The sequence below is a fragment of the Mchenga conophoros genome, linkage group LG22, assembly GCF_057382185.1.
Source record: "Mchenga conophoros isolate Kocher_MC1m ecotype Shallow Benthic linkage group LG22, M_conophoros_male_GT1.1, whole genome shotgun sequence".
NCBI lineage: Eukaryota > Metazoa > Chordata > Actinopteri > Cichliformes > Cichlidae > Mchenga > Mchenga conophoros.
Window position 1 is genome coordinate 2,989,278 of NC_140546.1, and position 13,117 is coordinate 3,002,394.

The window sequence follows — 13,117 nt, forward strand, 5'->3', positions numbered from 1 at the left end:
AGAGGTGTGTGATCGGAGATGGGGGGTTTGGCTTACTTGGTCTACAGGTGAGTGAAGCAGCTGAGCGGAGGGAATGCTCTGTAGGAGTTGGTGAGCAGACAGTCGGTGGAAGGAGTGGAGGGCAGGCAGGGGAGTTCTGTTCTCTTCTTAGAAAGAGTTGTTTGAAAATTCCAAGTGATTGAACAGGAGTGCATGGAAGTGGAGCTAGTGGCAAAGAAGGTCCAGGCAGGTACGCTACCAGTCAAAAGTTTGGACACACCTTTTCATTGGGTTTTCTTTACTTCAGGCACTCCATCATTACACGTCCTGGAGGTGTGTTTGGAGTCATTGTCCTGTTGAAAAACAAATGAATGCAAAGTGGATGGCATGTCGCTGCAGGATGCTGTGGTAGCCATGGTTCAGTGTGCCTTCAGTTTTGAATAAATCCCCAACAGTGTCACCAGCAAAGCAGCCCCACACCATCACACCTCCTCCTCTATGCTTCACGGTGGGAATCATGTATGTAGAGACCATCTGTTCACTTTTTGTCTTTTTCAGACAAATCTCTTCTGCTTGTTGCTTTTCCTTAGTCGTAGTTTCTTTGCAGCTATTTGAGCTTTTCAGCTCCTCTAAACAGCTGATGTAGAGAAGTGTCTGCTACTGGAACTCTTTGTGGGCTCTGACCTGAGGTGTGATTTCTGAGGCTAATTACTTGGATTAATTTATCCTCAGCAGCAGAGGTCTTCAAATCTTCATTTGCTGGGGCGGTCCTCATGGGAGCGAGTTTTGTCGCTTGATGGTTTTTGTGACTGCACTTGGGGAGACATACAAAGTTTTAGCAATTTTCTGGACGGACTGACCATCAGTTTTTAAAGTAATAATGGTCAGAGGATTGACGTGGGGTTGTTTCATGTTGTCAGTGAGGAGCAGAGACACTGAAGGCAGCAGTGAGCCACCAGGGGAGTGTCTGTGTCCCAGGCTGAATGAACAGTGTATTTGTGTGTGGCAAATAAAAGGGCCGCTGCCCAAATCGACCATTACGGAGCGACTGGTCCTCAAATCAAGTCTTCAAATTTCAACAATTTCGATTTTATAAACAGATTTGTATGTTCTCTATATTTAACATTATGAACCCTTCGCACCACTTTCTTCTAAGTATAAAAGTTTTATATAAGTCGCAGCACAACAACTGGAAAATTAGTGAGAAATCTAAAATACGCATTGCCTTATAATCCAGTATATCTCTGACATTACCCAAAATATAAATATTTTTAACCATCTTTTTTCTAACATGTTCAATATGAGATTTCCATGTTAATTTATCCTCCAATACTACGCCCAAAAAAAACGGAGTTCAGTAACTCTCACATCCACTCACATCCTGGGCCATCTGATCTCAGGAATTCGCATGATAAGGTGGGGCCAGGTTTCACAATGAACTCACCCGAAACTCTGGCTGATTGGGACCCACGCCCAGTTTCACACCTTGGCTCAGGCGATTAGAGGATCATCAGGGGTCCTTTTGTCCCTCTGTGGGGGGTCACTCCCACTAGGTTTATATCTGGGACTCTCCACCATTTGACCTTAGAACTGAAGAAGCTTCTCGGATGGGAGGTGAAACGTCTTCAAGCAACTTAAAGAAGTCCAGACGCTTTTCTTTGCAAGCTCCTTTGACTACGATGACCTGGATGACTGAGAACCTTCACAGACATACTTAACCAGTTCAAAGTGATTCCTCTCACCCCATAATTCAGCTTAGAAATCAAAATAAAATGTTGCAGCGTATCAAAAGCTGTTTTTTGATTCAACAAATACCCCTGTTGTATATTTATTTTTGTCTGTTGCAAATGAAATGTTGTCAGTAGTAGTCATCAATGCTAATGCCATTGATCTGTTTTTCCGAAAGATCACTGATATGGCATTAGTCATACTCCCAGCATTATACAATCTAAATTTCACATTATTTCCATCAGTTGATGCATCTTGCATTTTATTGTCAATGTTATCATCAACAAAGTGTAGTGGTTAGAGGTTGCTGGTTTGATTCCATTGTTGATGTTTTGTATATTATGTTGTGAACATAAGAACGATCTTAAAATTACTTCCAGCAAGTTTTACGTACGGTTGTCCTGGGACAACATGTTTGGTACTGAAAGCTTCTGGATTGCTTTTCAACTCCATGTTAAGCAGCAGAACCACCGGTTATTGAACCAGAACAATTTTTGAAGTAGATTCATTCTCACACCAGTTTGGCGTATAAAGTACGGAGTGTCAGACCTGTCTAATGCCATAACCCAGAAAATCGGGCCGCTGAAGCCAAATGACAAGTTGTGTGTTAGATCAACTGTGTAAACACATCTGGTCTGTTCTGTGTTCACCAGCAATCCATGTGTGTCTATGAGCTGTGGGTTAATCTTGGAGGCTGTAGCCAATCAGGCTGGTACAGGCTCAGAGTACAGAGCCAATATTTCATCTGCAAAACTAAGTAAATGTGGGTTCAGAAAGGAAACGATATGAAACTTTGCAATACTGGATTTCTCCTAAATCCAATACCTACCTACCTCACAAGAGCTAATTAAGATATAAAAACAACCACAAAAACACGGAGACCTTGTATAATTTCTGGTTACTGGCATTTTGACTATAAACTTTACAGGAACCAACAACTCAGGCTGTGAGCAAATATTGATATTAAAAAAAATTCAGAGTCATGTTCAGATTAGAAGCTTAAAACGTGTCATTTCTAGACAGCTGGTGATTCAGAGGTTTAGCATTACTGGTGTCACAATCTAGCTCTGAGGAAAGTCACATTCACCAGCTGTAAATCTGTCACGCATAATAACTGCAATATTGGGATCAGTGTGCAGCTCTGTGTCATGTGTCTTATGACTAGGGATGGGTATCGTTTAGGTTTTATCCGATACCGGTGCCAAATCGGTACTTTCGAAACGGTGCCGGTGCTTAAACGGTGCTCGAACCGGTGCTTAAAGAATGGAGAACACAAACTTTGTCCAAAAACCTCTCATGTTCAGCTGGTTTTTGTAAAAAGATAACAATGTTAGCCTTTTCTGCAGCTATGGGGCATATATGGCATCACTCTTGGCTGGAAGCAGTGCTTAAACAATGGAAAAAACACAAACTTTGTCCAAAAACCTCTCATGTTTAACTGTTTCCCACTTTTTCTATGGTCATTTTAGCCTTTTTGTCCAGGGTGAAGGGAGCATCTGCCATCAAACAAGAAGACAGCAGCATGTAGCTATGATGATGTTTGCTAGTTCACCTTACATGCTTTAATGTAATAACGTGGTTAGCCTACTCAACGTAAATTACACTCGAACAACATTAAGCTACTCACGCAGAGAATGTCTAAATGTTTAGACGTTTTTAAAGTGTACTTCTCTGCTAAAGAGGGTTTTTACTGCACCTTGGATATTCAACAATGAGTTTCATAGTTTTCCATGTTGCTTACACCAAAGCGGCCACAGAAATAGTCCAAGGACATTCTTGCTGTTTGATATGAGAAAGGTTTATGGACATGTGTAATATTTAATATACATTCTGGCTGGTAAAATTTCACAACATTAATATATACAGAGGCAGAGATACAGCGTGGTGGGATTTTTTTTTTTTTTTTTTTTTTTTAGCTATGTGAAACTTCAGCAAGCCCCAACAAAAAGGCGGATCCATCCAGTTCACAGATGCCTTAACCGGAAAAACAGGAAAAGGGATGAAATGTAAACTAAATAAAGTACAGGGTCAAAGGTTGCACAAACTGAAATGTTAGTCCTGAATAAAAATAATGAGAAGCAAGGCAGTGTGCAGAGGTTACGTTTATATTATATTTCAGATCCTAGAAATAACTACGTCTCATGTTTCCTTGTGTGGCAAACACGATGAGGACCCAAACGCAGGACTCAGAACACGGAAAAGTAGACTGAAAACGGCGGCTTTATTTGCTGGAAAAATTCTACACCGGATACAAGAAAATGAAACCGGAAAGTAGAAACAGTGCTGTCAGCGTTGATCTCGTTATAATGGATGGCGTCAACGCGTTAATGAGCTAACCACACGAACGCATTGACACCGTCCAGCCCCACGCATGGGGTGATCCACGGTTAATGGAGATTTGCTGTGTTTGCTGTCATTTTAACGAGATTAACGCTGACAGCACTACTAGAAACATGAAAACTAGTGAACTAAACTGGGATTGAGAACTAGGAAAATACTACGAGTATGGAGGAAACACACACAGCACTGAGGAGGTTTGATGGTTAACAACGTGACGCCAAACAGGGCAAGACTGAGGACTAAAATACACAGGCAGGAAACAGGTGCAAACACAGCTGGGACTAATGTCCACATAGCACACAAGACTATGAAAGTAAAACGGGAAACAAAGACGTCGTTCTTCTTTACTGTTAGTCAGACAGTAAATCACTTGAAAAAGTCACACTGCAATTGCACAACTTGTGTGGTGAAATGTTTTCAATTACTGTGGAAAATATTAGAAAAAAATGAATGCATGATGGTATCGGCTGCTGAATCACAGCCTTTGTTTCTGCAGAGCGCCGAGGATGAATCGAAGTGGGTCGAAGACATGCTGAAGCTCCACACAGCCCGAGTACGAGATGTGGAGATCCTTACGGGCCTGGACCTCTACAGATCCACAAACCTCACATACACCAACACCCTAATTCTCAAAACCTACCTGGAGACCTTTGAGAGGGATGAGTAGGAGCCAGAGACAGAGATGATCATATAGGATGTAACCCTTTGTAAAATGTCTGCATTTTTATTGCATGCTCTTTGGAAAGACAACATAATGCTGTTCCACTGCTGAAGAACCGCCCAAGAAGTGCTTGGAAAGGGAACACATATTTGAAAATTACAAGAATGGTTTGTTATGACAGGAATATTCAACCCTAGCTATGAAATCTGTTTAGGAATAAGCTATCACAGGAAAGATGCAGGGCAGGTACAGTACGCATTCTAAAGCACACATCAAGAACCACACCAGTGTTTTATGTCTGTGCCTAAAAGAGATTTCTCCTTCACATTTCTACTGCCATATGCACTGCATGCTATGAGATTTAATATGTAAAGTTACATGTGTTTAGTCATTTAGAAAAATCCATTCTTGGTGGTCTTCGATCATGGAAGATAATCATTGTGAACTGACACAGTGAGAAGTTTTCATTGCAAACTGTAAGAAAATAGATTAAAAAAAAAAGGATCAAAGTGGTTAAAAAATGACGTGGAAAATGAGAACATATCAACCAGGCTTTAATTTCTTCAATCTTGTAGTTTGACCTGTTCACAGCAGCCAGTATAACAGGTGGAATCACAAACTTTTAAAATCAACATACTCCCAAATTAGTCACTGAGTCTGTAAACTCATCAAAAGGTTGATCAAGATTAAGACACTTCTATAGGTCCAGAACTCTTGGCCTTCAGCTGAAGGCACGTCTGCACTGGCTTAACTTTACTTCCTGTTTCATACTGCCTGTGCCACTAACTATAAGACTATGATTATGGGCAGAGTTTTCCCAAATGGAAAAAAAGTGAACACATATTTTTTCTTATCTTTTAATTTCTGAAAATGTAGCACTTCTTTTTTACAAAACCCAACTTTCTCCCTTTGTCCCTAAACCACTTGATGGTGATCCAGCAGATGCTAAGAGTTTAAAGGCTAAAATGTGCAAATTTGCTGGTGTTTAGTTTCTTGATTGCATGATGATTTAACCAACAGTTGTGTGACAGGTAATCCAACAGGCCTAACCAACCATAGTCCTGCACCTACAGTGAAAAACTGTCGTTGTGATTTCATAAGCACCTGCTTGTTATCTCTTTAGCTAACTCTGTCAAAAGGTGTGAATTTTTCTACAATTTATCATATTTATAATAACTTTGCCACTCGTCCATCCTGCTAGCCATCGCTTCTCCGATTCTGTTCAGTGTCCTGGGCAGCTGAAGCTGAAACCAAGCAATCATTGGGTGAAAGGTGGGGTGCACCCTATATAGGTTTCCAATCCTCCACAGCTCTTACATCTGAGACATGCATTCACATTCACACCTTTGGGAGGAAACTGGAGTACCTGCAGGGAGCTCATGCCAGCACAAGGACAGCATGCCAATTCCAGTCTTTTCTTGCTTTTCCCGTTCTAACAATGTACTCACAATCACAACAAAGGAGTGTGGTTTGGAACATGTCCAGTTTAATTAAAAGTTTAAAGAACTTAATGTCACCACCTCTTTTAGAAAATTTAAAGAGAAATGAATGCATTCATCTCAGTCCAAATGATTACTATTTTGCAAACTGAATGCAGACATTAGGTGTGCAAAGAGGCTGCTGTAAAACCACGTGTCTCTGCAATACAGTGTAATATAGCCGAGATACTGAAAACACAAATTAAAATGAATATCGTTTCACCTTCACTTTGATTTTGAGCCAACTGAGTTACAACATGATAGCTTAAAATGAGACCTAACCTCGAAACCATGGAAGTGTCCTTTAGTTCTGTTTAAACGGTGGAGAGGCGACACTGATGTCATCTGTCTGACGTTATCTCTTTATCCAAATTCAACTTTGCTTCCACGCCTTTATTCCTACACCGATAAGCCAGAACCTGCATTTTTTTCACGTTTGACATTTTGTAACATTAGCCCAGTGTTACCATACCTAACTACTCGTGACTGCGTAGCCATAGTCATGGTAATAAGTAAAAGGATCAATAAAAAGTCAGTTAATAGACCTGTCAAGATGTGTATGAAGCCATGTTTATTCTTGTAGCCTTTCAAATAAAATCTGTAGAGTAGTGGAAACATTCACTGAGTTGTTTTTTATTGTGTTGTTCTCTGCAACCACTGGACTGGCAGATGATGATAATAATAATAACAATGGATTGGATTTATATAGCGCTTTTCAAGGCACCCAAAGCGCATGACAATGCCACTATTCATTCACTCTCACATTCACACACTGGTGGAGGCAGCTACAGTTGTAGCCACAGCTGCCCTGGGGCAGACTGACAGAAGCGAGGCTGCCATATCGCGCCATCGGCCCCTCTGGCCAACACCAGTTCAGGTTTTCATGATGACTCCTGGAAACCTGAAAAGTTTTGTTCTTAAGAAAGCATCAAGGTTTCTGTGATGGCTCAACTTCAACTTTATTTTGCAAACAGATTTCCTTGTAATTTATTGCTCATGCTTCATGTTAGCCAATCAGTGTGCCCTCATGGATTATGTTTTACATGCACCTTTGTCCCCTAAATGATTAGAGCTGGGTCACATTACCTATGAAGAGCCCAGGCGTTCTTTCACCTGGGTGACTCAGCTGGAGGTGATCGGGCCCCAGCTTGTGTCCAAGCAGTGCACTACACCACGGTTCCCTTTTCTTGATCCACAGCCATCTGGAAGCTTTCCACTCCTGCAACCCTCTGATGCCAACAACTGTAAGTGTGTGGTACGGAGACCGACCCAGGAACCTCCTGTAGCCCATCTCAAGGGTTCATAGCAGATCCTCCACCCGTCAGAATTCTACAAGCTGCTGATATTTTGCCACCTTTAGCTCATGGGTGTCCTCAAAATGGTTCTCCGAGGGGGATTGCGAGTTCAAAGGTCAACAAGCCTGTAAAGCCTGTACAGGTCTTCAGCTAGTTCAGAGGTTTAAATCAGTATCTGGTAAATCTGGCGTTTGGCCTGTTGATTCCCTGTAGAGATCGCATCAGCTACTGTGTTCAAGACCTCGGTGGTGCCATATATTTCTCCCCTCTACCAGGGCTTTAGGGGAGCAACTCAAAATATGTGCTCACTCCAAAGCCTCCAAAGCCTGCCACATCTGTTCAGTCTTCACAGCAACACCTGCAGAGGAAACTCCAATGTCTGCTGAGGCTCCAAAAAGTAGCACCTCCCTGGTTCTGATGACCTTGAACTCCTCCGTTAGGCTGGTGAAGGGAATAACTTGTAGCTCCATTAACAGTAGAATCAGTTTGAGGTTCTCAGGGTTGGTGTATAAAGTGTGTACCTCTTACAACAGAGACAAGGGTTTACATCCAGCTTCCCATCTGCGGATACACCACAGGCACTTTGATTAGAGTCAGGAATGAGTCAAGAACTTTGTGTCTCTTGTCACGGTGAGTCTGCAGTAGCTTCAGTCATATTAATATGATTGTGTTTACTTTACATTTCTTACATTTTATTGCATGACTGGATATTTGTTTTTAATATAATAGCCGGTGTGAGTGTTTGGCTCATGGTTGGCACATAATTGGCACACAGCTTCTTTCTCTCTTTGCTTAAGTGGCTCAGTGGTATGCTTTTCTTAGCAGAATGACAGTCTTGTTTTCTGCTAGAAGGAGTTTTTCACAGGTTACATAAGCTGCATAATCATGCAGCTTATGTAACATCATTTAGATCACACTAGGTGTGTTTATGCATCTGCAGTAACCCCAGCCGGCTGGCTCCCTTCTCACATCACTCGTGAACAAGACCCCGAGATACTTAAACTCCTCCACTTGGGGCAGGGTCGCGTCCCTGACCTGGAGTGGGCACTCCGGGTCGCCTTCGGGTCAGGGAACGGGTCCTGACTGTCATCTGTGCTTATGCGCCGAGCGGCAGTTCAGGGTACCCAGCCTTCTTGCAGTCCCTGAGTGGGGCACTGGAGGACGCTCCTCCTGGGGACTCTGTCGTCCTACTGGGAGACTTCACTGCTCACGTGGGCAACGACAGTGAGACGCTACATCCAGATGAACAGAATAAACTTTGGGGGATACACACGATAATGTTTCATCTCCTTAATGCACGTGTAGTGTCTCTTCATTTTTCCCAACTAGCATTCTTGGAAATTACGCATTGTTCTATGTTAGGACACAGGTCAGCTGTTTTCTACTACCATACATTTGTAGGGTGGGCATGGGCAGTGTGAGGACCCAGGAGCGGACACAGACGTGGAGACAGCGCTGAACTTGAAACAAAAAGCGAGCCTTTATTTTGGCTGGATTAAAGGTGGAAAACAAAGCAGAAAGCTATGAATAGCTGACTATGATGAGTCTGTGCTGGAAAATGAAATAACTATAAAACGAATACATGAATGAGCAACATGAACATGACCAGCACGCCTGAAACCAGACACAACATGAACCCAAACACTGGGTTGCATGACCCAGACCATGACAATATTCAAGTGGTAACACGAGTCAGTCCCAGTTAAATATGAAATATGAGCTAATATGCTACTTAAAGCGAAAACGATAGCAAATCTCACAAAAGTGAGTAAGTTGAAGCTGGACTCCCTTAGGGTGGTGTCGGGAGGATGTTATCCAAGATAAGAACAATGCAGGATAACACCTCCTACCCACTCCATGACCTGCTTGCCAGTCACAGGAGAACGTTTAGTGAGAAACTGAGATTTCTCATGATGCACCACGGAACAGGACATGACGGCTGCCCTGTACTCCTCTATCGAAAGCACAGAACACACTGAAATAGTTACAACAGCCTGGCTTCTGCTCAATCAACAGCCTCCACAGGCTGATGACCTGTTACAGTTAGAGTCAAATGTGAGTCATACATATTTAATCTGTAATATTCTTGATATTTATGATTGATATTAGAGCTATTTGTAATATGTTGGAAATCTCACCTTCTTCTATGGGTGGGACCATTTTGATGCTTCAGTCTGTTTATTTCTCGCTACAGATAAGGTTATTCTACTGATCTTCATGTTTCTCTACACTGTAAACCAGAGAGATGACGCACATAAAACCCCCTCTGGACATCAGCCGAGTCCTGTTATCACACTGCATCATAGTTTCATGAGTGATTTATAATCAGGGGCACTTATGTAGAAATGCTTCTCAGTTAGGTTGACTCCTTTTCTGTAATATCCCGGCTCTCCTTGGACAGAGTTATATGTCATTTACAGGTTTTTGTTTTTTTCAAACACCTCTCTAATGGCACGATCTGATATCGTCGCGTTGGTGTTGATCCTGGAACAACAGGTCATCCGCTCTAATGCATGTCAGAAGTTGGCACCAACACTTTTGTTTCACACTGAAAATGAAACATAAAAAATCTAAATGAAATTCCTGCCCCGAGAACTATAATGACCTGAGACGTTTGGCACCACAAAAGAAGAATATTGTTAAAGCAAGACTGTATGAAAGAATTTCCTTTTCCTTTGATTAGAGATCATTTCAATGGTAATGCGTCTCATTATATTTGACCTTTCTGCAGAAGCCTCGTGTGTTCTTTTGTCACTAGTTTAACTGGTTTTAGATTTCAACGAAAGAGCTTTGGTTTTATTTTAAAGGCCTTAAAAGGCAAAGGTTATGCACTGTTAGAAATGGGAAGACATCCTATATGACAATGTTCGGATCGGAAATGTTTACTTTGTGAAAATTACTTCACAAAAAATAAAAGTTTCAAGGTTTGCGTGCGCTCAGGTACGTGCTTTGATAAAACTGTCGGCGAAATGTGAGTCAGCATTTCACATCATTACAAACGTCTTTGAAAGTCCATTAACAGCTGTAGTTGTAAAAGTAGTAATTAATTTTAATTCAATAAACCAATAAATTGTTTCAAGCTGTTATCAATCATTGATAACAAGAGAAATCAAAAGGCCTGACACTGAAGGTTTGCATCTCGATTCTGATCTTTACTCCGTGGCTTTATCTTTGTACCTCGCAGGCACTCCAGTAAGTTTTAAAATGTGAGCAAAGGAGCAGCAGCTGTGGCTCCACAAAGGAAAAACGCATGAACACGAGGTTATCTTTTCATTCTGACAATCATTTGCTTGCCCAGTTCTTGTACTTGGTCCAGAGGTCACTGCAAAGATATCTTTCTTTTATCCGCATAAAGTAACGTGCGTCTCTTTGTGTACGTCTGCCGGACGTCTCTCTGTCTCCGTGCAGTAAGAGACATATTCGAGTAGCTATGGATTGGATAAGCGAAGCAAAGAGAAACAAGAAGAAGATCATAGTGAGTACAGATTTTTGTTTTAATTATGTAGTAACTGGAGAATTTAACGAGACACATTGAAGGCCTTTGTGTCATTTTTACTCAAAATGTAAATGAAAGTTTATGATAATGAATTCTTACCAATGGCTGGAATGACACCAGCGAGCAGGCCTCCGATCAGCCTGATTTTAAACGTGTGCTCTGCTCTATGTCAACATTTAAACATTTCCAAAGCTTGCATTAAACAAGCATCTACCCAAAAACCTGTCACAACTTCATACGTGACTAACTGAACAATAACAAGCAGTTGTTCCTATCACACATGTTTGTCGAGAAGATTACAACAATTTCCAGACATTTGCGCGCACGTATCGTCTGGGAAAGCATTGAATGGGCGATTATGAGATCCAGCTGTTCACCTGATGATAAACACCCCTGTGTAAAGTCAGCGTGAAATAATGAATACAAGTCTGATTGATGGTAATTATTCCAACAATCAGTCCAGAAGCCATAGTCTGTAAAACTGCACGTCTCCTCAATTTAATGTTATAAACTGGTTGCTCTAAGGCACTGACTAAATGCAGCTGATAAGAGCACCTATAAAATAAACTGCTACTTTTCCGTCATAAAGAAGAAACTGCAGTGGCATCTTGTAAGTAGAAGGTAATAAAAAAACACCACAGTGAACTGCAGCTGTATAAGTTTCTGTTGCACTCTCGTTTCTGTCATTAAGCCCTTTGCTGCTTATTTTACAACTCGTTTGGCAACAACAAACTGGAGAACGTGTTTCCACTCACCGATAGAGCCTGACTGTTCTGTGCTTTTGGTTGTGTTTGACTTCATAAGAAAGGATTTGTTGCTAGGTTCGCTTCATGTTTGCATTTGTGTCGCACAGATTGGTGTCTTGGCTGTGTCGATTGTGACTCTAATCCTTGGCCTTGGACTCGGTCTCGGACTGGATTTGCAGAGATGTCAAAACCAAGGTACATTCACAAACAGCCACACACACAAACACGCAAACGTGTCTCTGCAGGCTCAGAAACTTCAAACACTTATATACAACAAATACTTTCTTAATAAATTGCATTATTTTCCCATATGGCTTCATCGTCATGACTCGGGTGAGCGTATGCTGACGATTTAGGTTCATTTAGAACCGTCAGAGTGAGTCAGGCACCAAATCAGCATCTCATGTCAGAGAGAATTAACTTCCTCCACTCATTTTAAAAACGTCATTTAAAAAGGAGAATGTCCTCCTACAAATGTTTTCCTGTGGATGAAAAAGGGATTTCTATTCCTCACAACTCATTAAGTTGTTATTTTTTGCTTTTAGGCAAGGCAAGGCAAGTTTATTTGTATAGCACAATTCAACAACAAGGTGATTCAAAGTGCTTTACAGAGACATTAGAAACAAGAACAAATAAAAAGCATGATTTAAAATTGATTAAAACAAGCAAATAAACTAACTAACTAATTAACAAACAAACAAACAAACAAACAAACAAACAACACAGTATATAAAATCAAAACAGATAAAATCAGAACAGTAGATAAAATCAGTAGTTAAATGTAAGTTTTGAAATTTAAGCTTAAAGTGTGGATTTGGTGCTTTATTCAAATGCAGCTGAGAACAGGTGAGTCTTCAACCTGGATTTAAATAAACTGAGTGTTTCAGCTGATCTGAGGCTTTCTGGGAGTTTGTTCCAGATATAAGGAGCATAAAAGCTGAATGCAGCTTCTCCGTGTCTGGTTCTGACTCTGGGAACTGATAAAAGACCGGATCCAGATGACCTGAGGGATCTGGATGGTTCATACTGGGTCAGGAGGTCACTGATGTATTTTGGTCCTAAACCATTCAGAGCTTTATAGACCATCATCAGAACTTTAAAGTCTATCCTCTGACGGACAGGCAGTCAGTGTAAGGACCTCAGAGCTGGACTGATGTGGTCCACTTTTTTGGTCTTAGTGAGGACTCGAGCAGCAGAGTTCTGAATGAGCTGTAGTTGTCTGACTGATTTTTTAGGTAGACCTGTAAAGATGCTGTTACAGTAATCAAGCCTACTAAAGATGAATGCATGGACTAGTTTTTCCAGGTCCTGTTGAGACATCAGATCTTTTATCCTTGAAATATTCTTGAGGTGATAGTAAGCTGACTTTGTTATTGTCTTAATGTGTTTTTCTA

General features: G+C 41.2%; 2 protein-coding genes across 2 annotated transcripts in view; both read left to right on the forward strand.

Moving 5' to 3' along the window:
• The window catches only part of LOC146548528 (autotaxin-like), a 31,802-nt gene extending 24,999 nt beyond the window's left edge, over positions 1–6,803 (forward strand). The window contains exon 25 of the mRNA XM_085261329.1: positions 4,544–6,803. Within this exon, the coding sequence (XP_085117455.1) occupies positions 4,544–4,714 (171 nt within the window). The 3' untranslated portion in view covers positions 4,715–6,803. The remainder of the gene's footprint in view (positions 1–4,543) is intronic.
• Positions 6,804–10,722: 3,919 nt separating this feature from the next.
• The window catches only part of LOC146548529 (venom phosphodiesterase CdcPDE), a 47,536-nt gene continuing 45,141 nt past the window's right edge, over positions 10,723–13,117 (forward strand). The window contains exons 1-2 of the mRNA XM_085263555.1: positions 10,723–10,956; positions 11,831–11,918. Coding sequence (XP_085119681.1) covers positions 10,912–10,956; positions 11,831–11,918 — 133 coding nt within the window. The 5' untranslated portion in view covers positions 10,723–10,911. The remainder of the gene's footprint in view (positions 10,957–11,830; positions 11,919–13,117) is intronic.